This window comes from Suillus fuscotomentosus (assembly GCF_016647785.1).
Source record: "Suillus fuscotomentosus strain FC203 chromosome Unknown F5891scaffold_160, whole genome shotgun sequence".
Classification (NCBI taxonomy): Eukaryota; Fungi; Basidiomycota; class Agaricomycetes; order Boletales; family Suillaceae; genus Suillus; species Suillus fuscotomentosus.
This window is the reverse complement of record NW_024539672.1, coordinates 1-24,058: the sequence shown is the minus strand read 5'-3', so window position 1 is coordinate 24,058 and position 24,058 is coordinate 1. Positions and strand designations below refer to the sequence as shown.

The 24,058-nt window shown below is 48.3% G+C and overlaps 7 protein-coding genes across 7 annotated transcripts; 4 read left to right on the top strand and 3 right to left on the bottom strand.

Annotated features, from left to right (window-relative positions):
• Positions 1 to 1,321: 1,321 nt before the first annotated feature.
• On the top strand, positions 1,322 to 2,041 carry F5891DRAFT_151778 (uncharacterized protein). The gene is made up of 2 exons (XM_041370690.1): positions 1,322 to 1,734; positions 1,785 to 2,041. The coding sequence occupies exons 1-2, from the start codon at positions 1,424 to 1,426 to the stop codon at positions 1,933 to 1,935; spliced, it is 462 nt and encodes a 153-aa protein (XP_041217426.1). The 5' UTR covers positions 1,322 to 1,423; the 3' UTR covers positions 1,936 to 2,041.
• A 106-nt stretch (positions 2,042 to 2,147) lies between these two features.
• On the top strand, positions 2,148 to 4,236 carry F5891DRAFT_965552 (MFS general substrate transporter; the record flags this gene model as incomplete). The annotated part of the gene is made up of 10 exons (XM_041376176.1): positions 2,148 to 2,306; positions 2,361 to 2,427; positions 2,479 to 2,612; positions 2,672 to 2,778; positions 2,829 to 3,361; positions 3,415 to 3,528; positions 3,579 to 3,670; positions 3,724 to 3,857; positions 3,909 to 4,041; positions 4,102 to 4,236. 10 exons carry the CDS (start codon positions 2,148 to 2,150, stop codon positions 4,234 to 4,236), a joined length of 1,608 nt encoding a protein of 535 aa, XP_041217425.1.
• A 657-nt stretch (positions 4,237 to 4,893) lies between these two features.
• On the bottom strand, positions 4,894 to 5,774 carry F5891DRAFT_1154728 (cytochrome P450; the record flags this gene model as incomplete). Its single annotated transcript, XM_041365204.1, has 4 exons — positions 5,732 to 5,774; positions 5,440 to 5,616; positions 5,095 to 5,388; positions 4,894 to 5,046 (listed from the first exon to the last, which is right to left on the bottom strand). The coding sequence occupies exons 1-4, from the start codon at positions 5,744 to 5,746 to the stop codon at positions 4,894 to 4,896; spliced, it is 639 nt and encodes a 212-aa protein (XP_041217424.1). The 5' UTR covers positions 5,747 to 5,774.
• A 6,792-nt stretch (positions 5,775 to 12,566) lies between these two features.
• Positions 12,567 to 14,074, bottom strand: F5891DRAFT_1154725 (cytochrome P450; the record flags this gene model as incomplete). Its single annotated transcript, XM_041365203.1, has 6 exons — positions 13,384 to 14,074; positions 13,291 to 13,334; positions 13,154 to 13,235; positions 13,030 to 13,100; positions 12,962 to 12,976; positions 12,567 to 12,912 (listed from the first exon to the last, which is right to left on the bottom strand). Exons 1-6 carry the CDS (start codon positions 13,771 to 13,773, stop codon positions 12,567 to 12,569), a joined length of 948 nt encoding a protein of 315 aa, XP_041217423.1. The 5' UTR covers positions 13,774 to 14,074.
• A 1,831-nt stretch (positions 14,075 to 15,905) lies between these two features.
• F5891DRAFT_1073637 (WD40-repeat-containing domain protein) lies at positions 15,906 to 18,614 on the top strand. The gene is made up of 6 exons (XM_041363347.1): positions 15,906 to 17,227; positions 17,282 to 17,347; positions 17,403 to 17,654; positions 17,708 to 17,905; positions 17,965 to 18,183; positions 18,235 to 18,614. The coding sequence occupies exons 1-6, from the start codon at positions 16,136 to 16,138 to the stop codon at positions 18,463 to 18,465; spliced, it is 2,058 nt and encodes a 685-aa protein (XP_041217422.1). The 5' UTR covers positions 15,906 to 16,135; the 3' UTR covers positions 18,466 to 18,614.
• A 2,372-nt stretch (positions 18,615 to 20,986) lies between these two features.
• Positions 20,987 to 21,903, bottom strand: F5891DRAFT_1073632 (uncharacterized protein). Its single transcript, XM_041363346.1, has 4 exons — positions 21,846 to 21,903; positions 21,778 to 21,793; positions 21,554 to 21,748; positions 20,987 to 21,483 (listed from the first exon to the last, which is right to left on the bottom strand). The coding sequence occupies exons 1-4, from the start codon at positions 21,896 to 21,898 to the stop codon at positions 21,325 to 21,327; spliced, it is 423 nt and encodes a 140-aa protein (XP_041217421.1). The 5' UTR covers positions 21,899 to 21,903; the 3' UTR covers positions 20,987 to 21,324.
• Positions 21,904 to 23,003: 1,100 nt separating this feature from the next.
• F5891DRAFT_901498 (WD40-repeat-containing domain protein) lies at positions 23,004 to 23,315 on the top strand (the record flags this gene model as incomplete). Its single annotated transcript, XM_041373469.1, has 1 exon — positions 23,004 to 23,315. A coding segment is annotated over one exon (312 nt), but the record flags the coding sequence as incomplete, so codon positions are not given.
• Between the last annotated feature and the right edge of the window lie 743 nt (positions 23,316 to 24,058).

Below are 24,058 nucleotides of genomic sequence, written 5' to 3'. Positions count from 1 at the left end.
TGACTGTCGTTGATCTGTACATGGACCGACATATCGCCTAAAGGCGAGCCAGTAAGGTTGTGGGCATCAGTGCTAGCAAGGAATCGTACGATGCAGTGTGGTTTCTTGTGGAGCGCAACGAAGGTTTGCTTTCATACTTACTAGATCGGAATATACTAATCTGAAAATTGTTGTTGTTTGGACTCAAAAAGGCTTTGCCAAATAAACTTGGCCGCATCCCTCACTAAAAGTCGATTTAAAAGCTACCCTGAGCCTGCAGACTGCCGCGGTGCCGGTAAGACCTTCCTGGGTCATATCCAGCGTACCGGTCTCCCGTATGCGTGTTAGGGAAGAAATGTGAGAATCTGTTTTGCTTTTAGACTCGGGCGAGCGTTATTAACATGCATTTGAGCGTGAGTAACCGATAATCACAAGTCCAGTCTCCGTTCCCAGTCGACTTCATTCATCCATTTTCGTGGGTCCCCTGTATGGCCTGACATGGTTAAATTCGAGTCTCGAATCTTCGGACATGCACAGGAGATACCAGACGTTGAGTTTGAACTGCATTCTTAGTGGAAGTTGTTGTAAAGCCCATGATCGAGAAAAGGTCTAAACTGTGGAGTTACGGTGAAAGATTCTTGTTCCTTGGGATTCAGCGTATGTCGTGCTCGCCTCCCATTTATCTCCTTAAAGTTTAGCCCATGAAGCCTTGCGGCCGACGAAGGAGTTTCACACTTGCCTTCGCAATTCAGTTTATTATTCAGTAGAATCGGTACCACATATCCCCGCGCAATGCCTCAAGTGCGTTCGCTCTCATCTGCATATCTTTATGATCCGATCACTTTTTGAATCAGATCTCACCATCGATGATATAGTGATATCGTCCAGTAGCAAGTAATACCAAGACTTCGAACTTGACTAGCAAGATATTTCAAGACCTCATGACACGGGTATTGGACCTTCTATTCATCGCACCTAACCAACCTTAGGCAAGCTAGTCCTTGGCATTGCATTCGCATACGTTTCTTACATATCTCCACTCCAGCATCCGAGTTCGTTCTCAGACTAATGCCTAATCCGGCGTCTCTTCGGGTTTTGTCTCGACACATCGAGCAATGTCCGCCTCAGCGTGGCTACAGAACGATAGTGCCATTATCCCCGTACAAGGAGAACCCCTGCTTCATTCCTTCCAATCAGCGGCAACCCTTCTCGCCTCCGTCTCAGATAATGCGATTGTAGTCGTGGGTCTGGCTAATCAGAAGAACTGAAAGCGCAAACAGACCAACTCGATTCTAAAGTATTCGCACCAATCGGAGATCGGGAAGATGCGGGTAAGAAGATGCTGATTATGCAACAGCGCCGAACTTTTTGATATGACGAAATCCGGCCCGCAACTACATACGAGGAAGAAACACACAAGAAAGACGCACAGGGTACGTGCTCGATGTTTTTTTATACTTTCCTTTGTCCCAATAGTCCAGTATCCCACAATCTTTTACTGCATTGGCAGACTATCATTTATCTCCATTCTCTTCCCGCGGAAATGATGTATGTTTACGTGACTAGTAGCAGCTGCCTCGAAGTCATGCTTAGAGTATGGCAATTTTACGATTGTAAGATACATGCTAGGTTCAAAGCGATAACAAAACTCATGCGTTTAGATGATGGTTCAATCTATCCGAATAACCTTATGTCCGGAAGGCTTCGCCTTCCCATCCTGACAAGCGTTGATATGCTATATCGCTCCTATGTGTGGTCTGTATCTGTTCGTTGTAGGTGGGTACCAGACTGAAGTCTTCGGATAGGGGCTATTCTTGTCCTGTTGGACTCGATTTGAAGCTTGAAAGTTGGGACCAATGCCACAAAGCTGACATAAAGTGTAGCCGGCGATGTTCGAGCATGGCAGAAGGAGTAAATGTATACATCCTTCGGAATCCAAAACAGATTCGCCAGTAATCCTGTCGGACTAATCTCCGATGGCTTGGCTAGCCAGGCTAGGACTATCATCACGCAATGGTGCGTACACGTACTCGGTACATACCGGTATCGTAATATCTTTCAGAGTGTAGGATCACCTTGTAAGCTCCCCCTTTGACTGTATAAGAAGCAATAGATTATGAGTCAGATAATCAAAATTTTGCTGCTTCGTCTTTTTCAATTTGCGACTCATGGCTACTTTAACCGTTGCAGAAGCGCCTTCTGGGTCTGAACACAAGACGCCACGTCAAAAATCGGACGTCAAGGTGTTCACAAGCGCAAATGATACAATTGACATAGAACATGCTCCGGTCAATGACGACCCCCGTCAGTGGAGTCGTACCAGAAAGGTGTGTGTATGACACTTGCATTATGTGACCCACCTGACGCTGTACCACCTGTAGACGCTGACTTTGTGCATCGTGTCACTGGCTACAGTGGTGTCCGCATTAGCCTCTAATATTCAAAATCGTTCGTCACATTACTTTCCTCACGAGCAATTTTTTTAACACCGTCTCACAGCCTCGAACCTTCTGATAGAGGAGGATTTACATGCCACAAGTAGCCAGATTAGCTGGACATTAGCGGCGTTCCAACTCATACAAGGGAACTTTCCGCTGTTGTGGAGCGCCGCAAGTGAGATCAAAGGCCGTAAGGTGGGTCTAAGTGTACCTTTCTCGATCTGCTTGATGAGCGCAAATCTCGTTTCTCACAGCCCGTCTATTTGGTGGCTTCAGCTATATTCGTGACAGGAAATGCTGCCTTGGCGCTCTCAAAGACCATCAAGGTGATTATTGGTATGCGAGCACTTCAAGCTGTGGGGTGAGCATCCATCCAAAAAAATTGATCAATGGCTGACTCCCCTCCTAAAGTTCCTGCGCTGTTATTTCTATTTCGGCTGCAACCCTGGCCGATATCTATGAGCCTCACGAGCGCGGTACTATGATGGGCATATTCTATGCTGCACCTCTCGTAGGACCCGCACTCGGCCCCATACTTGGCGGATCATTGTCACAAGCCTTCGGCTGGCGTGCGAGTTTCTACTTTCTAGTAATTTGTGGAGGGATCATCTTCTTGTCCTTCCTCATCCTTTTCAAGGACACGCACCGACGTGAACGAAGTCTCACATATCGCTTCGCTTTACGACGACTTCATACATCCAGAGAACCCGTTCAGAGCTCCAGCAAGTCTACCATCACTGCGCATGAGTCCAGCAAGGGCAAAACATCGGTCAAGGACACCGAGAAGCAGCTCCAACGACTGAATGTTCCAGACGATACATTAGTGGTAACTTCAGCACTTGGGCTGGACGATGTCAGGCTATCAATAAAGGACATCGACCCCTTCCGACCATACTTTCGAATTCTGTCACGAAAGAACAATGTTTTAATTCTTATCGCTAATGGTGAGTGAACAGTTATTTTGTACACTTTATTGGTGGTTTCATTTTGGGATAAGGACTCGTATTCGGTTTCACCTCTTGCCTTTCATACACGTGTGCCCGCACTCTGGCAAACTCATATAACTATGATGCGTTGAGTGTTGGCGTGGTCTTGCTTTGCTTAGGCATAGGTGAGACCTTCGTCACTTGGATTGTGGCAGAGAACTAACTTACTGTGAAGGAAGCATCGCTGGGAGTGTGATTGGTGGGCGTTGGTCCGACCGGGTGCTTGCAAAGATGATGGAAGCGAATGGAGGAAAGTGGTGTGCAGAAGTGACCCCTTTTTATACTCCCGCACTGGAGCTCTTGATTGACATCTTCCGAAGATACGCTTGGAGAGCTCGTTATTGGGGATGCCGTGGCTACCCCCGGCTGTTATCGGTTATGCTTGGGTGTGTGAAAAGCATGTCAATGTTGCTGTCATTTGCGTCATGCTCATTCTGATTGGATTTTCCTCCACGTCAGTACACCACTTATTCATTATCGTTGTTGCTCTGACATCTACTTCCAGATGGATGTCTACTAGTTTGTTGGCATACCTTGTTGATGCCAACCCTGGTCGTTCGTGTACAGCAGTGGCTACAAACAGCTCGTTCCGAGGATCTCTGGCTTTTGTTTCAGTGATTACCGCTGTGCCGCTTCAAGTGAGTTCTGTTGATATCTGCTGTCTCTCACAAATTCTGACATTAGTCTACTCTCTGTAGAATACTTTAGGAGATGGGGGGTTGTATACTGTGTGGGCTGGCATCCTGATCGTGACGGAGTTGTTGGTTATATTGGTATTGCGCAAGGGAGAATCGTGGCGCAAGGAAGGTGAGGAGCGTGAGCTAAAATGCTAAGTGAATGAATCTCGTGTTACAACTGATATGATACAAGTGATTGCTGCCGCACGGCTCGTCTTGTAGAAAGGCAATTATGTACGAGTTTGCATCTGTATAGAAGATTTCTTTTGTGACAACGGAATTATTTGAACTGGCGGGAAAGTAAACTTGTGTTGGTCTTCCAAGCCGTCACCTCCATCCACATCATCTAGCACTCATCTCCTTGGCCCGTCGCTTCTGGAACTTGATTTCTTGATACCGCCTGCCAGAAAATGAATACATGTCACAAGAGCAGCTAGAGTGCGGTGTCTTTGCACGTCGTGCTCAATTAACCTCGCCCATGCACCCCGCAACTAGTACCACACCCGACCAGCCGATGCCAAAAGCATACATTGGAAGAAGACGAGCAAATCGACCAGAACATTGTCGATGCCCTAATAAATTTATCAGCTTTTGTGTACACTACTTATCACTTCAAATCCATGAACATCAATGTTCTGGGAATGCTCCGCTTGGCAACAAAAAGGATAGCAAAGATAGCGCATACAAAGCTATATAGTGTCCATATTACAATACCAATCGCACATACCCCTTCTGATTTGAATACAAACCAAGGGTTTCGGTCGCGAATGAGTGGGGGGGAAACTATAGTAAAATCTGGTGCAGCGCAGCCAATCATTCATACCGACGGATTCTCAAAGGCACTCCAGTACCATCCTCTCCAACCACCCGTGGACGAGGTAAAAGCCCCCTCGCAACTTCGACTGGGGTATCTGGTCCATCCCGCATCTCAAACACGAAGTTCTTCACCAGAACCGATAAAACCGTCTGTATCACAGTGAATAACGTCCAAAGTTACTGATTCGCATCACTTACCTTGAACTCCATGATTGCAAAATCTTTTCCAAGACACGTCCTCGGGCCATCAATAAATGTCAGCAGATGCCTATGACCTTGGACTTCTTTGGCCTTCCCACCGATGCCGTCTTCAGTGAGCCAACGGTCAGGCTTGAATTCCTTTGCGTGAGGTCCCCAGATGGTCGAAGAGCGATTGATTGCCCCGATTGGTATCGTGATCAATGTCCCTTTCGCTATAGATATACTATCTGTCATGTTGCCAGACATCGTGCGCACAGGTTCGCTCAAGGGAATAACGTCATCTGCTGCTGCCTGTGGACTTAAAGTTGTCGTGTCTATTCACATGTAGACATGCACACTCACAAGACGAGTGGATTCTGGCACTGGAGGATGAAGTCGTAGGGTTTCATGCACAACCGCATCCAGGTACGGGAGGTTGGCCTTTAATTGGTCATATGTCGGATCAGGGCCAAAGGCAAGCAGTTCCTCTCTGAGCCTGATTTGAACATCGGGGTGTCGTGATAGCTCGATCAGCGCCCACTGATCAACGCATGAATGAAGTGCGCAGAAGTAATTATGCAGTAAACTTACCGTAAGACTGGCTGTAGACGAAGAGTCAGCAAATGTGATAGCAACGGACAAGAAACTGACTCACTGGATGTCGTCTCATAACCCGCGAGAAGCAAGACCTTCATCTGCGGGATGTGAGTTCGCAAATCATGGCTGTGATACATCGTCTCCACGGACCTGAGCCATCACTTCCTCCTCCGACATATGCGACTCGGTATCTTGACCTTCGGATTTAACTGATCGTCGCATTTTTTTTTTTTTTTTTTTTTTTTTTTTTTCCAATTTCTGTCCTATTGAGAGTTATACTCTATGGAGGACAGTTCTATCTAGTCTATGGGACCCCCAGTGTCCCTGCGCATCTCTGAGTTCGCGAATGCCCTAGTGTGAGGCGTGCCTCCACTAGTCCGCCGTTCCCGCCGGCCGTTTTAGACGCGCAACCCGGCGAAGATGAGATGACTGTATGTAGCTAATGCTAATGTTTTTCTAGCGTATGGATGAACGGAAACGCGTACTCGGCCGCCGAAGCGGGCAGGTACAGGAGTCTAGGTTGGGTGCGTAGTTAAAGTTTGTGTATGGTCCCCATGTCTTGGCCGAAGGGATGTTCTGTCACAAGCTGAGTTGTTCCAACGATGATCGGGAGGACTCCGTGTAGGCGAGTTATTGGGTATATGGGTTGGGTTGGGTATATGGGTTGGGGAGAAGTATGGTGAGATGGTTGTTGTACAGTGGGGTATTTGATGTTGATGGGCATTTATATGGTGTCTGGCGTGATGAACAGAGGCGGGTTGCTGCAAGGGTGCGTCAGCTAGCAGGGGTATGTGGAAGTGGGATGTCACCTAGTATCGCTTTCAATCTTCCTGTCGCGTTGATGTATTTTACAATATGAGGGGTGGCGGATGTATCTGTTAGGAGGAAGGATAGGGAGGAGGCTTTGCGCCCTACTTCTGCCCGGAGGGAGTGGCGTTCGCGTGCATAGAACGGACAATCGAGGATTAGGTGATGTACGGTTTCTTCGATGTTTGGGCAGTGAGGGCAATGAGGGCTGTTAGTTTTATTAATGCGGTGAAGATGTTTGTTTAAAGGAGCGTGGCCGGTGCGTAGGAATATATACATGCTTGTGAGGCGTTTGGGAAAGGAGATGGATAGTTTTATAAATGAGCGTTGTAGAATGAGTGGGTCGATTTGGTTGAGTCTGAAGAATCGCGGGGAGTTACGCCAGGAGTGGCTCCATCGTTTGGCTGTGGACTTATGCTGAGCTTGCTGTACGGCCGATATGCTTAAGGGGAGGGCTTTCTTGCGTAGGATTTTGGGTAAGCGATTATTGGGGCTGTTGTTCTCGCGGCTGGTTGCGGCCAGTTTGGCATGCTTATCCACTTCTTCATTGCCATGGACTCCCGAGTGACCCGGAACCCAACGTAGTGTTACGTCAAAGTCGTCGTACTCGCGTGCTATCTTGTGCATTCTGCTGCGGAAGAGATCTGCCAGATATGATCCAGGTCGCGGGTAGAAGCTCTCACCTGCTAGAATTGAGGCTTGGTTGTCGACTGAGATGGAGGCTGGAAAGGTCGGGTCTCGTTCTGTAGCTAGAAGGTGCGCGGCTAATAGTAGTCCTACTTCTTCAGCTTCGAATACGGTATGTTCGTCCTCTTTTCCTAGGTAGTAGCGGAGGGTTCTAGGGATCTGCCCTGCACGAAAAAGAACTGCCGCTGCACCTATTTGACCGTTATGGCCCGAGCCATCGCTATATATCTGTATGAGGTCAGTGAGTTGTTCGTGTTCTTCTATAGCCTCCTTCTTGCTATCTGCGACGTGTGTTTTCCAGCGATTCGTGTTGGAAGGGGGGCGTCGTGCCGGGGTTAGAGTCTCTATGGTATCTGGCGAGATATTGAAGCGGGAGGTGAGTCGGTGGAGGGAGGTGCGATGGGCTGATACGTAGCGTTTAGCTGCTTTGCGGATTGGGATGTGGAGGGGATGGGTGTTTGGTAGGGCGGCTATTCGAAGGGCGGCGCGATGACACGTGTTCTGTAGGAGGAGCGGGATGGGAAGTAGGTTTGCGTGGGCTTCCATTATATCTGTTGCGGTGGTTTTCATAGCCCCAGTGATCGCCATTGCTGCTAGGCGCTGGACCGTTGATAGGCGTTTCGCTACGCCTATGGAGCCTCGTTGGAGGTCGTTTGTGCCTTCGCGATAGACGGGGGAGAACCATAGGTCGGCTGCGTACAGTAGCTTGGGCACAGCTACTGCCAGGTAGAGCTGTCGCATGAGACGTAGCGGTAAGCCTTTAGCGGAGGATGAGAGACGACGTAACTGGAGTACATAGGAAGTTCCTTTCGCGACTGCGTTATCGACTTGCGCTTTCCATCGCAATTCTTGGTCGAGGATTACTCCCAAGAACCGGTGTGTTGAGGATGGGCGTATTACTGTGCCTCTTATCGGCATCTCTGGGCGGTCTTTGCGTCTATTCATTGAAAAATCCATTAACGCAAATTTATTAGTTTCGAATTGGGAGTTGTGAGCTCTCGACCAATCGTAACCGCCTCCTGTTCGTTCGAGCATGTCTGTGAGTATGGCATGGGTCGCAGTGAAGTCCTGCGCTATCGCTATGAAAGCCGTGTCATCTACGAAAGCTAACGTTAGTTCTTTCAGGGCTTCGCGTCCTGCGCGGGGTTTGGCGATGTCAGCTAAGTCAGAACTATAAATTATATACAGGATCATTGACAAGGGGTCTCCTTGCCCTATACCGTTTTTGACGGGGAACCATTCCGAGATGTATCCGTCGAATTTCAACTGTGTCTGGCGTTGGGATAGGACACGCTCTGTAAATAGGACTAGATCAGTTGGGATGCGACGGTTGCGCATGTTGTGGAGTAAGCGCTTTGTTACCGCGTTCGGGAATGCTCCCTCGATGTCGAGGAATAGCACGGATGCCACCTTGTGGGATCTCCAGGCATTTTTGATGGTCTCTTCGAGTAAGTGCAGAGAGTCAGTAGTTGACCGGCCCGGACGGCCTCCAAAGTGCGTGTTGGGCAACAATTGATGGTGTTCGAGGATGTGAGTGAGCTGGTCGGCTACTACTGCCGTTAAGAGTTTGCCGGTGGTGTTGAGTAAGGCTATCGGTCGATACGCCTTGGGGATAGAGTAATTGGCCTTCCCCGGTTTCCGTAGGACCACCGTCGAGAAGCATCGCCAAGGTTGGTAGTAGGTTTGATGCGAGAAGGCTGCGTTAAATAAGTGAAGTAAGTAGGGAGTGAGGGTGTCAGCGCATTCTTTGAAGACTATGTTACATATTCCGTCTGGGCCGGGGGCCTTGTAGCCACTGAGATTGATAATGGCCCGTGTGATCTGTTCGGCCGTGATGGGGGGTAAGGTGTCTATGGGTTCCGGGTATATGAAATCTGGGGGGACCGAATCAGCTACAGGGGGAGGAGGAAAGAACGACTTAGCTAGAATTTGACTTTTCTCCAGGTTGGTGGTTGCTTCGAGGATGGTGCCATCTTGGTTGGTGGATATTAGGGTGGGTACGCGGGTTTTACCTCCGTCTCGAGGCTCCGAGGAGATGTATCGGTTCGCAGTCCACAAGTCGTTACCTTCTATGTCTTCTAACCATTCTAACCAGTGTTGTTTCTTCGTGGCGGTGATTTCGTTGGCGTAGAGGTTCTTGGCTGTCTTGAGTTCGTCGTGGCTGGGGTGAAGGGGGAGGGCTCTCATTTGATAGGCGATCTTGCTGAGGTTCTTGACGTGCGTCCTGAGGTCCGATAAGCGCTTCGTCCACCAACGTTTTGAGTGCGGGCATGGTTTCGAGTATGGGACGCATGTGCTCATGGTGTTTGCTATTGCGTCGGAGAGATGCTTTGCGGCCGCTTGGAACTCTTCTTCGGACGCTAAAGGTTGAGCCGGGACAGCTGATATTAGTTCTGTGAGGCGCTCATTAAAAACTTTCCAGTCTACTCCACGCCAGTTGTGGCGTGGTTCATCCGGTGTTCGCTGAGTCTCGAGTTCTAGTGTCAGTAGGATGGGAATGTGGTCCGTCTTTGGTCCTCGAAGTTCTGGTGCTGTTTCGCATGAAACGATGGCGTCAAGGAGTGATTCGGTGCCGAGTACGTTGTCGGGGCGTGTCCAATTTCCGGTGCTCGTGGATTGCAGGGTTGGCGTGCCGCATGGTAGGAATTGCAACATTCCATGGTCTGCGATTAAATCTATAAGGGGATTAGCGGCTGCATAATTGAACAAATGACGGTTACGGATGTCCTCCCAGAGGGGGTGGTGGCGATTGAAATCGCCGAGCCAAAGCATATGGTCGTTATCGTGGGTCTTGATGGTAGCTATATTATTCTCTAGATATGAATCAAAAGTGGTTAGTGTGTTCTGATGCGTGCCGTCGTTATATAAGTTAAATATAGTACAGCGGCCATACTCTCCTCGTAGCTGGATAGCAACAACATCCGAGGAAGGGAAAGAGATCTGTTTCCATGCGTTCGTGTCGAGTTTGGCGTTAATTAGTATTATGGCCCTCGTCCGTTGTTGAGGGTGGGAGAAGTGTTGGGTGGGATAGATGACGTGCCAGTGATGATTTGCATGCGTGTTTCGCAGAAAGTTGATATATGGTTCCTGGATAGCAATGATATCCCAGTCGGCCATCTTGTTGTTGCTGAGTAGGGAGGATTGTGCCGTGAGGGATGTATTCAAATTCTGCTGCCAGATTCGTAGTCTCTCAGTGTTCGTTGAGTCGTAATTAGACATGGGCTGGTGATTGGGGGGCGCTGGCGGAGTCTTGGGAGGTAGGGATTGAGGTGGTGGTGGCGGTGGAGCCGGAGGCCGATGGAGCCAATGGAGAGGGTGTAGGGGTGGAGAGGTAGTCAAAGTTGATGGGAGGGTATAGGTCATTCATAATTTCATCTGCGGAGGGAGAAGAGCGGGTTAGTGGGTGAGTTTGTGTATTGGCTGGTAGTGGGGGATCGGAAGTGTCGGAAGTGTCGGTGATGTTGAAGTTGAGTGTGGCTTGACGTGTTGCGCGGGGTCCTTTGGCTGGTTGGAGTGGATCTGGGGAGAGACGAGTAGGGGGGGGTGAATTAGGAAGTTTTGGGGGGGCGATGGCGTGTGTCCAGGCGGTTTCCGTGGGGAAGTATGGCATACGATTCTCGGGGAATTTTTCGTCGAGTAGTTCACATCGTCTCTTGAATTCTGGACATTTACGGCTCCAGCTGGCATGGTCGTTGCTGCGGCAGTTTACGCATCGGTTGGTCTTGAAGGCATTGCATTGCATTGTGCGGTGTTGATCTCCGCAGGTTCCACAGGTGTCTGTTGTGTTAGTGCAACTACGCGCGATGTGTCCGTACCTCTGACACTTCGCGCATCTGATGGGTTCTTTCCTGTCTTTCCTAATGGTGATTCGTTCGTTGTCAATGCAGAGGCCGTCGCGAAGGAGGGAATTGGCTGTGCAGGCGTCCACGGCTTGAAGGAGGGCAAAAGCCTTACGTTGCTGGGGTGAGCGGCGGATTGGGGGTTTGATCCATCGAATAGTGGCTAGCGAGTTGGCGAGGAGTGAGTTCTCTTCTTCTAGTCTGCGAAGGAATTGTACGTCTCCTATCTGTAGGTGAATGGGTAAGTATTCTAGGACCAGAGCAAAGGTGCGGGAACGGAACGATACGGCGGATTCAAATTGGCTTTCTAACGATGTACGGTTGATGGGTTCCCGTAGCCATGTGGCCAGGGAGTCAGAGTCTAATTCGATGATGATACCACCGTTGCGGAGCGTGGTGATGGACTTGACGTTTCCCTCTGGGGTGCTATCGTTGCGTATGTTGTTGAGAGCTTTCTTGAGGTATTCTGCTATTTCCTTGCTTGTGGTGTTTGGTGGGAATGGGGGGGCGCCTGGGTTGGGGTCTAGCAGGATTTGTCGAGCTCTGATGGCTGCACGGCCGACGGCTTGATCTACTTTGGGTGGAAGGTGAGTAGCCACAATTGTGCTATAGGAAGGTTGGTTTGGAGCCTGAGACATGGGAGGCGTTGCCATCATTTGGGTGGACAGGTGGTTAACGCGTTCTTGAGTGGTGTCCAGGGATGGGGCTAGAGTGTTAATGGCGTTCTGGCAGTCGTTAACTGATACATATAGGGCGTCTGCTGCTTCTTCTAGTCTTTCTGCTGCTATGGAAATTCCTCCCTCTTGTTCGGTTCGTTCGTCTCTTGCTAGCCGGTGGATTCTTTCGGCCTTGTCTAGGGAGGATGTTAACGTATCTTCTGCCTTCCTTGCCGTTTCCGCTAGTGCTTCTGATGCAGCGTGTAATCCAGCGACTTGAGGGGCGAGGGCTGCAATAGCGTGGTCAACGAGTTTGTTTGTGATGGCTTCCGAGAGAGTGTCCGCTAGTTGTCTTGATGCCGCTTCCGCCATTTCGCAGACAGTATGTTTCTTCAGTAGAAATGCTACCGCCCTGATTGCTGAGATGACTGGGATTGGTGTGGTGGCCGACATTTGTGTGATGTGAAACAAAATAGAGACTAGGTGGGTTAGCGAGTAGGGTTGACCCTCTTGACAAAGTAGTTTAGATGACAGGAACTTCTCTGCGGTGTCAGTGTCCATGACATTATTGGGTACAGCTATGATCTCTTCAGTGGTGGTTTGGGTTCTGGCTGTTCTACGAGTATTAGGGCCTCCGGTCGGAGGTGGACTATTGGCCTTGGGTGGGCCAGTACCAGTGGTGGTGCCCGGTTTACCTGTTGGCATATTAGTTATAGTTCAGGTTATATACTTATGTAGATGATGTTTTTGGTGTTTTCTAGGGTTTTTATGTCGGGAATGGGCTTGGGGAGGCGCCGTTGGGCGTCTTCGGCGCTGTTGGGCGCGAATTTTGGTTGACGAGTTCCGGGGTCCTAGTCGGGGTGCCACTTGGTTCGGGTCCAAGAAGCGATGATCGTCGCATTAATTAGTAAGAGGCTACGATGAATCTCTCAGACAGCGTACTCAACAATCCAATAACAGAATTTTCCTGGCCTCTCCCGCCTATGTTGACACCCTTTTCCCGGCGGCTGCGAATCAACAATTCGTTAGATATTTGTCCCATGGTGATGCTAAGTTTCTTGAGTAGATTCCGCCGCTCAGTGGGGATCTTGAGAATGATAGGAAATACTGATGCGAGTAGGACAAAAATTTCGTTCGCTGCTGAAGGTTTGTTGCTTCCAAATGTATCAAACACTTCGGTCACGCTGGCGCGCTTTCCATCGAGCGAGCCAAAATCATGGGAGAAACCAGCAATGCCAACCGTGTCCAAACTGATGTTCCGTCAGTTCAAGGCGTCAATGACAAAATATCTTCGCGTACGATATATGATTCATCCTTTGAGTCGTTTCGATTAGGAATTGCACTTGCAAGTCAGAAAAGCTACGTACCAGTTCTGGACCTCGATTACAGCGTCACCATCTTTGCTCGATTCAAGGACAGTATCCCATTTTCCTTTGGCCTGTAACATATCAAGTTCAGAGATGCTGCATTTCCCGCATCGCAAATCCTTACCTTGTATGCTGAGTCATAAAACACCGATGTAAGCTTCCGAATGGCTCCATTACTGAATGCTGGCGTGAGGGCCTTCCGCTGCCTAGTTCGCAGGTGGTAGGTAAGTTGCTTGCGCAAGGACAAGAGCTGAACGATACCTTCTGTGAGTTTCGCCCTGAGCCCATAGTACCCCTTTGCCAACCTGACAAGAGATATGAAACAGACAAGGTAAGATGATGACGTTAACATACCGATGCCTCCAGAAACGCCAACGAAAGGGGCGTCTGCACATATGTCCAAGTCTCGCGAGCGTAGAAATGTGCAATAGCTCTTGGGTCACACAGCACGACTCTAGTCCCCCCGAGGACGCTCGGAATCATATACACTACCCCATATTCCGTCGCCCAACGTTCATAGATTGCACCACTATCTTGAGATATGGCGAGGTCGCGCGAAACGCCATATACGAGGCTGGTACGAGGCGGACCTAGCAGTTGAGTCGTCTTCACTCGCCAGCGAAGCATCCTTAGGACTTTGACAAAAACCCATAATGCAGCAAATGAACAAGCAACGTGAAATGCGCCACCCGAACGTACGGTTGTCCAGAGACTTGATGGAGAGGGGATGGTAAATAAGTTCATCGTTATGTTTAGTTCGGAGTGGGATCTATTGGGAGATCATTTATAGGTTGCCATTTCTATGGATGCTGAGAACGGCGTGGGCTACGAAGTTGAACGGCTTGTACAGGCACAGGACTATGCCCAACTGCGCTCGGAGCCGGCGCCGTTGTTTTTCGTCAGCAGTATTATTTATAGAAGCCGAAACCTGTGTATGACTCGGAATAAGACTGTGAGCACTACTTGGACCTAAGTACCTGAATGGGCGGGAGTGAATGATAGAACACCATTGTAATGATGCAAATATCGAGCGGAAGCCTATTCAGGCTTGAAGCTTAAATTAAGCTTGAATGTGCGTGATACTACTATGTGCCAAGGACTAGCACGCGCGTCACCTTCTCCGGAGATAAATACTGTTAAGTTGGTGCCGCAGGGGCCTCGAGTGTAGCTATTTTGACGCGGTCCTGCCGCGCCTGCCGCGGTCGTGACGCGGCTGTGACGCCCATGTGACGTGGCACTGACGCGGTATGTGCTATGGTTGACGCGGCACTGATAGTAGGTCTTGACGCGGCATAGAGTGTGAATGTTGATATTAGTACAGATACTGCGAAGATGTTTGGGAGACTTGTCGTGGTGTGAGTGGTGCTTGACCCAGCCAAAACGAGGCTTTTGACATGCCATGGTTGGAGCTTGACGTGGTGGTGCTGAGTAGTATAGGAAGTGGATCGAACTTGAGAGGGTGCTTGACACAGTGAGACAACACTTGACACTGCGTCTGAAAATCAATATACATGAACGAATTAGAGGTAATACAATAATACAGGACTGACGCACGAGATGCATACTAGTAGTGTGGACGCAAAGGAAAAGCACTGTAAATTTGGTGAGAAGTGAATACAGCACTATAGATGAAACCAAGAATTGGCCAGCAGTCTCATGATTAAAAACGCAACATACCGCCCCATGGCCACACACATGAATCATTGCGACGCGACAGGCTGTCACCGGGTTGATGCATGTTACCGAAGCACGAGGATAGCTTGTATCAACTTCAAGAGGTCAGGGATGGCCCCTCTACCAAGCGGTACCTCATCCTGTATTGAATGCATGCAAGTGCTGTACGATTTCTCCACTCGTGCTACAACCATGTGTCTTCTTGGTGGAGGATATAGCATCGAGTCTGTTGTAAACAACTTGACGTTAGTATGAATTTCCTCACGCCTGAAATTTAATAAGTGGTGTATCCGATGTCCCGCAAGATGCACATCTTCCCGCACCTTACTAGCTCCAATCTGGACTCTTGCTTTAGTTTAAACCGTGTCCTAAAGTCATGAACGCTAGGTTAGCTTCACAGCGGAAGCCGTCCAGCCAGCGTGAAAAGCGGACGATGCCTAGCAGAACACATGTTCAGGATGACATGAGCATTGAGAACATAATAGCGATTATGCACACAAAAAGCGAAGACGACCATGAGGTATAATTGGTTAGAGCGAAACTATCTTTTGCCAATCCATTTGATGAACTTCCGAGATAAAAATATAGATGAGCTTATAAGGGTAACGATCACATACCGGGATACCATAAATTTGCTAATTGCAAAACGCGTGACCCTCGTTCGTTATCAATCACCGTTCATTTGTGTTGAGCAGTACTGCATTCAGCCCAGTTCTCCTGGCTGTATCCGAGTTTGATTTCGCTTGGCGCTCACTGAATTGCGATAATGGTACCAAGCAGATCAGCGTTAAGCTAGAAACTGCAGGATGCACACTGTTCCGATCACACTGGATGGTTTTGGTCTGGGCGCATATGAGACTGGGACAATCTATTCTGATTCAGCATCTAACACCGAATGAATCTGCACCAACTTAAAAGCGCCGAAAGCTGATAGCCCAAGTTCGCTCACTGGCACCTGGTGTGTCAGATTCATCTCCATGTCTCTTGGTCCCGCACATATGACCATGCAACTAAAGGGCCTCACGTATGCCATGATAGCCCATAGGCATCATGACTCATCAGCGAGTATTGCAAGGTGTTGTGCTGTTTTCTTTGAGCGGGGACAGAGCTTTTAATGAGCAGGATGTGGCGTTAAAGTTAGGATTAAGAGTACTTACGAGTGCTCTGGAGCAAATTGCTTTAATGGGCGAGAAGCTGCGTCACCGATATCCAAGGTCGCTATGCTGTACGTATCGCCATATGAACTTCCTCTCAACCGAGGATCAGAAATGTCGTATCATATTAATCCACTCGCCATCCTAGCTTGCTTGTCCCCAAGCGAGAAATAGTAGAAAACCTGGTAAGAACAAGTGAACTGTTATTGAAGCCATAATTGATCACGAGCCACATTACAGCCAGATCGAGGCACTAGGCACCTTATCGACAACGAGCCATGGCTGCTAGACCCTTTGTGAGGCAGACCCCCAGGGAAGCCTCAACCCCAGTGAAATCAAACAAACCTATACCAAAGAACAAGCTTGAAGTACGCGGGAAGAGGATTCGAGATTTCGTCTTCTTACATGACAATATCCACGTTATGGGCGGTTTCGAGGACGGCACGATACATAAGTGGGACTGCAACACAGGACTCGCTGTTGGAAAGCCATTAAGAAGCGAGGGTGGAAGGATGTATGCGCTGGCTCTTTCACCGGATGGGAAGATGATTGCGTGCGGGAGGGCAGATGGAAGCGTTCAACAGTTGAATACCCATGGAAAGATCATGCTTCAAGGTGTCTGGAGGGGTCATAGGAACTGGGTGCGGTCGCTCTCGTGGTCTCCCAGCGGAGGTCATATCGCCAGCGGATCCTTCGATGGAGAAATCCTGATTCGAAAAGTAGAAAGTGGGGATGTAGAGGTGGGCCCAATCCAGACGAAGCAGATCGGTGTGTCTGCACTTGCATATTCACCTTCGGGAGAGAAGATCGCATCAGGCGGGTACAACGCTACAATCTGCATCTGGAACACGAAGACTGGCCAGCTTACCGTCGGGCCCATTAAAAACCTGTGGAGCTCTGTGATGTCGGTTGCGTGGTCGTCAGACAACACTAAACTTTATTCCGCATCCGACTTCTTTGCACGTATTTTTGATAGCGAATCAGGTGCACTACTCCATTCCTTGGAGCACGACCATATATTGTTTTCTGTTACGCTTTCACCCAAAAACAATCTCCTAGCATGTGTGGGCAGTAAAGGTGTTGCACAACTATGGGATACAGAATCCTATCAGCCACTTGGAAAGCCATTTCACGACCACCTATCCCTTCGCCATGTGGCATTTTCTCGAGACGGGAACCATCTAGCATATTGCGGAATGGACGGGAAGGTTACTCTCTGGATGGTGGAAGACATGGTTCCTGAGCTTGAAGCACCCACACTATCGCAACAAGATCATGGACAACTTGAAGCTACGCAGCAGCCTGAGGACACTCTGCCAGAGCTACAGCACAGAACTCAACCCCAGTCCCCATCATCTTCTTTCCTCGACGTTAGTACTCTTATGTTTGATGACTTGTGTTACTCGGCTCACAGTCTATCACAGGTTGATGCTACAGGGGGTGATGGCATCATCGAGGAGATGCGCGATGACCCATACAATTTTTTCCAGGTATACATTATGTTTGTCACGCGAAGGGTCTAGTACTGATGATAATTGCATGTAGTTTTCTCAAACTTCTCTTCCTGCCACAACACCGAATCCCCCTCAGCCTCCCAACCCGTCTCCAGCTCGACGCTTCTGGAAAATGATATCTCAGTCTGTTCCATTACGAGAATGCACCAAGCACAAGCTCTCGACATGGCGGGCTTGCTCAAATACATCCATTGAGCCTGCAACCACAACACACCATCAACAAACACCTGACGAGAAGTTGCGAGCAGAAGAAAATGATAAGGCCAGCATCCAAGATGCCGATGTAAGTCGTGTTTCTGCTATTGAACAAATCATCTCAATGTGATGGATGATCAGTGTCCCCCAAATGCTCTGGGCTCCAACAAACTAGAAGCAGATGAAGGCAAGCCACGAGGAAGGTGTCTTACCAGCACGCAAAGCTCACCTACAGAGATTTGGAAATGGTCGGTGCATACTCGAAGGAAGGATCCTACATCCGTCAGCATGGCTCCACATCCAGAAGTCGTTGAGGTATTTGCCGTGCGCGGGTTCCAGGTAAGCTTTGGCTCCATGTTCTAAACAATTGTATTCTTAGTAGAGACTGGGAATAACAGAAATACATGGCTTCGATACTGAAACGCGAGACAAAGTCATCGGCAATAACGTGCAACACTCCTCTCGCTGTAGATCACACGAGCGGGTCTTCGGTAACTCGACTTGCAAATGCACCCCAACACAGAATACCCCAGAATTCCCGGCACTGGAATTCCAGCTCAACTCCCATAGGATCTTCCAGATGTCCTGTCGATGTGGCTGCTTGTCGCGATGAAAACGTGAGTTACTCATCCTCCCTCCCCTTTCATATAATTGAGGTCACTCTGCAGAGATACGGCATTGTCCCTGAATCTGACGCGGAAGCGGCTGCAGCCATGCAACGCACGAATGACCATATAGCCAACAGTTCAACGCTACCAGGTCAACCTGCAGTAGTGGCGCAGGTTTCTCAAGGACGGCCCATACAAACACAAGCCTCGACAAGCGGGATGGAAGAAATTGTAGTAAGCTGCTGTGGATTTATCATTAGTTGTCGTCGTTCCAATTCGCATCAGCCATGAGTTCATTTGCTGAGACGCTCTATGTCATTCGATAACTTATTTGTCTTTGTTCATATAAATGTACGGTTTGTAGGACCAGGGGGTGGGGTGGTATTGGATATGATAAATTTCCTATTGCTCGTGGTATTTACAGTAAATTTATCACTGCGTTTGTAGTCGTTTGGATCGCATTTCCAACAGGAAAGGCTCTCAGGTGGATTGCAGGTGCAGGTTACATGGTTACAGCCGATGCAACAAGGTCAGCCATCGTAGTTTTCAAGAGACTTGACGACAAAGCGGTCTTTGTCAATCGTATTTACGACCGATTGCAACAAACTGCTACTAGTTAGTTTATCACGAATATTTACGTGAGAGAAGTCATGTTGACCACGACAGTAGGCATTGCGTATATGCACATTATGGTTGCTAGTGTACTAACATCGGAAACCGACGGATGATCGATGATCATTCGATCATGATAAGAACTATCCACCTGATACACATAAACTTATCATTTGTACCCGAAATACTGTGAGCACGGTCATGGACTTATCGTTTGCAGCCGAAATGCCATGATTCTGAAGAGAACCTGTCTTTGTTAACGCTCTTGATGTCAAAAAATCAAAATTTCACTGTTGGCTGAAGCTTGAAGTTCAGACGTCTCCATGCCAGCGCGATGGGGGCTGAAGTCATGGAACACCAACAACTAGAGAGCATCAATCAATAAGTAGGGTTCCGCACGGGTAACACCGCGGGTCGGAAACTCAACACCGTACCCGTACCCGCCAACACCGCACCCGCCACGGGTACGGGTACACACCGACCCGTAAACACCGTGAGGGTACACACCGACCCGTAAGCACCGCGGGTACATTAACAAGAAGAGTGTATTAACGACTAGGACAATAAAATAAGTATTGCTATTTTTCCTCGTCATCCTTCTCACCCTCAACTTCGCTTCGCTTCCGTTTCTGACTCCTTACAGAGGCTAGAAGGTCCTCCATCGCCAGAAGATCACTTCTGCCCCAGGCTCCAAGGCAGAGAAAGGCGCGAATTGTTGATGGTGCGAGTCGGTTGCGAGTAAAGTGAAGGAGCTGCCGAGCCTGTGAGAAGACACGTTCGACCGCAGTTGATGTCGCTGAGCAAGATAATAAGTACTGATTGGTTGAAAGAAGATTCAAGCGTGGCATACCTGGGACGGAGAGATAGTCTAGTGCCATCCGATGTAGTGTCGGATAAGTATGGCAGTTGTCTTGCCACCATGCAGGTGGGTCCTTGGTCTTCACAGTCGGTAGTCGAAGGAACTCCTCCAGTTCGCTACTAGTAGTGCGAGACATAGAACCAAGTGAGTAGTCGCCAAAGTCATCATCATTCTGTATAGTTGTCAATGTCAGCATATGATTAAATGTTGCACACGGACCGCATCTGCTGCAGTGTCATCAGTAGTCTCTGAAGGGTAGGTCATACCCGTCCAAACACCGCCAACCCGCGGTAAAGGGTCGGGGTGTGCTCAAGGGTATGGATATCCTACACCGTACCCGTACCCGCCAAACCCGTTAGCATAGAACCGCGGTGTTACCCGTACCCGTGCGTTTCCCTATCAATAAGCATAGCATGGGCATTATGCGATGGAACATCCCCACACTATTGATAACTCTTGATGTCTTCAGCGGATCCTTGTATTATCGTCAAGGAAAAGTTCTAGGACTATATAATATCAGCACAAACACAAAAAAAAGGTGGAGCTCGTATATCTAGATAAGCGATGGGACCGTTCTTCTTTGAGAAAATGTTCTCGGACGACTATGCAAGTCCTGCAGCGAGTACAGATCTTAATTAGCTGAACGCCTCGGGACAGCGAACGCGCACAGTGAACGTGACAGTATCTTGACTCTGGGGTGAGTTTATATTTAGTTCTGTGCCAGACTCCGACAATGGCATCAGGCAGGAACGTCGCACAGGCCCGACGAGTTGGAGCTTCCCAGTAAGCGAGTCGTATTTGACACAACCACTTGGAAAGCACCAACTAACCAGCATAGTTCCGTGGGTGTGCGGGGAGTAAAAGGATTATGCTGATCGTAGAAAATATTGATCCACCATTAGGCCGATCACCGTGAACTGTTTCGTGGTGGGATGCCCATGATTAGCAGAAACGGGCAGGTGGATCGTTGAGTCAGCAGTGTGTGAGGCGCCGCTTCAAAAATCAAAATAGTCTCTACTTTGGCTTCGAGCTTCTGCTAATTGCAAGTGCCAACAATTCCATGTCTTATCCTTTCTTCGAGTATAGTCCCAGCGCTAACAAGAGCAAGTATAAATTCAACGCGATTGAATTGAAAAGGTGGCCGTTCCCTTCCTCACTTCCATTTGCAATTGCCTTTCCAATTCCTTTCTGCCCACGACACTATAAACGACTCTACTAAGTGTCGTAACTTGCTCGGATCCCAAGTGAACGCGAACTTTGAGAATTGAGCAGCCCTTTTGAGTCCCATTAGTAACTAAGTGGCCACTTATACAGGCAGGATATATCACCTTGCAGTATGTCGCGTTCTGTATTTGCCTCTAGTAGCACTAACGGTGATCCAGTGAACATTGGCCAACCAGCCTGAGACGCTTGGATACTATCACGTGTGGTTCACCATTATTCGCGTGTCAAGCCTTGTCCCCGCTGTATCGAGCCTCATTCATATCGTATCCATTCCCTCTCATACCTCAGCAAAACTGCATAAAGCTTTGGCTATGCCACGTCATTTTCACTCGATGATATGCCAAGGCCGCGTCAAACCACGCGGAGACAGGAAGAGTAGGCGATATTATCAGGAATTAATATTGTAGGCTAGTCGGGTACGCTGCTAATAGCTCTGACGTGGCATCTTTGCCTCATCACAACCGCGTCACTGGTGAATCATGACAAAGGCAGAACTCCGTGGCAGCCGGAATCGCTACACCCACGAAATGACTAGATGGGATAGGTTCTCCCGAGTCCCACAGTATCGTCCGCTGGGCATAACCATTTTGCCAAACCTTGTTGATGATATAAAAGCGAGTCATCTTCCTACTGTCACCAGCGTCCACCCATCTCAGACTCAAAGAGATCATTCGAGTACCTCAGCAGATCATACCACCCTAAACAGACAATGCGTTTCTTCTTCCCCGCCATTATTATTGCGTTGACAGCATCTATAATGTCTGTTACAGCAAGGCGAGTCCCAGCCTGTAGTCCTGAAGGCGAGAGGTGCAACACGGCTAGCGACTGTTGCGATAAAAATGCGGACTGCGTTGTTACGTGCGCGGTGCCCAACCAGAACATTCCGGGCTGAGAACAAGCCGACTTGCACGTAGCGACAAACTGGTGAGTACTTTTACATTTGTATTGGTGCTGTTGTTAATATAGCAATATGCAGAACGCTGCTGAATGAGAAATGAGCAGAGGCAGTACTGGGTGGAAGGAGTACATGATATGAGTGTATGAGGGAGGTATTTGCGTACTGTCTGGTCTGGGATAAATAGAGCACCATGGGTCGGACCGGCCAGCTATAACTCAAATGCTCGTTAGCTAAAAGACGCGCAATTTGATTATATCAAAAGTCTACTCGACAGGGTATGCAATCATTCATACCATTTTTACCTGTGATTTAGCCGGTCCATTTAGCCATCCAATACGTCGAGGATTAATTTTGGGCCCATATTTCTCGATCTGGATGCATTATTCCACCTATGGAGCTTGATGTCCAAATCACGTTGAGTTGTGCACAATTAGCATCAACTCTGGCCGATGCATATACCAATCCTAGTAGGTTCTCTTTATATTCGGTACTTACGCCCTGACTAAACAGCAACAGTTGAGCTGAACTTCGACTCTTTATTCACGAATACGTGCGAGAAGTCATGTTGACCACAACAGTGGCCATTGCGTATATGCACATTATGGTTGCTAGTGTGCTAACATCGGGACCCGGTGGATGATCGTTCGATCATGATAAGAACTATCCACCTGATACGGTCATGAAATTATCATTTACACCCGAAATACTGTGAGCACGGTCATGGACTTATCGTTTGCAGCTGAAATGCTGTAACTCTGAAGAGACTTTATTCACGAATACATGCAAGAAGTCATGTTGACCACGACAGTGGCCATTGCGTATATGCACATTGTGGTTGCTAGTGTGCTAACATCGGGACCCTGTGGATGATCGTTCAATTATGATAAGGACTATCCACCTGATACGGTCATAAAATTATCATTTACACCCGAAATACTGTGAGCACGGTCATGGACTTATCGTTTGCAGCCGAAATGCTGTGAGTATTTGAACCTGTCAAATGAATTAGCGTCACCTTATCAGTGTATCCAACACATAAACTGGCACCACTCATCTTGCTATCCTGCGACCAAGTAAGAGATAGCAAACAACCCGGTGAGAATCGATTTGAACTACTCCACCCACAATTGATCACGAACCGTGTCAGAGCGAGACTTGATACACCGGGAACCTTACCGGCGACAAGCTATGGCTGCTAGATTTTTCCGCAGGAAAGCTTCAACTCCTAGGAAAGAATTTGAGGGCCATGAGAACATTATATGGAGTCTCGTCTTCTTGCACGATAATGTCCACATCGTGAGCGCATCGCGAAATGGCATGATGCGGAAGTGGAATTGCGATACGGGACATCTTGTCGGTGAACCGTGGAAAGGTACGGGAGGAGATATAACCGCACTGGCATTGTCACCGAACGGGAAGATAATTGCGTGTGGGAGGGTGAACAGGGGTGTTGAGCGGTGGACCACCAACGGAAAGATGATTAGTAATTGGAGGGGTCACAGAAAGGCGGTGCGATCGGTGTCGTGGTCTCCAAACGGAAAATATGTCCACCACTTAAACATAAATTTTACGACCAACTCTTATACTCACCTTACAAAATGTCTAACACCTACAATTAGTAAAATCACGGCACGTCAATCTGTAAACTCATAAATAGTATTATACGTTTAAGTCCCGTGGCCAATGACTAGGGTGATGAGGATGATTTAGCTTCCCTTTCATTCATATTGAAACTAGCGACTTACTTCTGTGCAATATCATTTTGGCTACAGATCCGTAAAGCCACAACTTGGCCACGGGCGTCTTCGATATGACACAATTATGGTATAACGTCCAAAAGTTATGACTCACCAGTAAGTGGCATCCTGCTGCGAATCGGTACTTTTGACTTTGTATGTCATTTGTTGGAGCAGTGGATATCATATGGCGGCAGTTAGATATACCTGGTCTATTCATTTGATAATAGATACTACATTATAATCCTAAATGTGATGGCCCGTTTGTTGCAATCTGTCACATGAGTCAAGCTGTAGTAACCATAGATCAGTAGTCAAACTTATGCCCTCTCGATATATGTTTCAAACTATTTTTACTGTGGAGCATCTCTTGCACTTACTTCGTTCTGATGCATGATTTCAATCTCAGGCAGTAATCGCATATATTTCATAAACAGTGACGAAAAGTAAAGGTTTCCCAGACACCTCTAGCGTATATGTATTGGCTGTCATTCAATGTCTCAATTGTGTAGCCTCGCCATGTTACACAATTAGGTCTACATGGGGGATACGCGA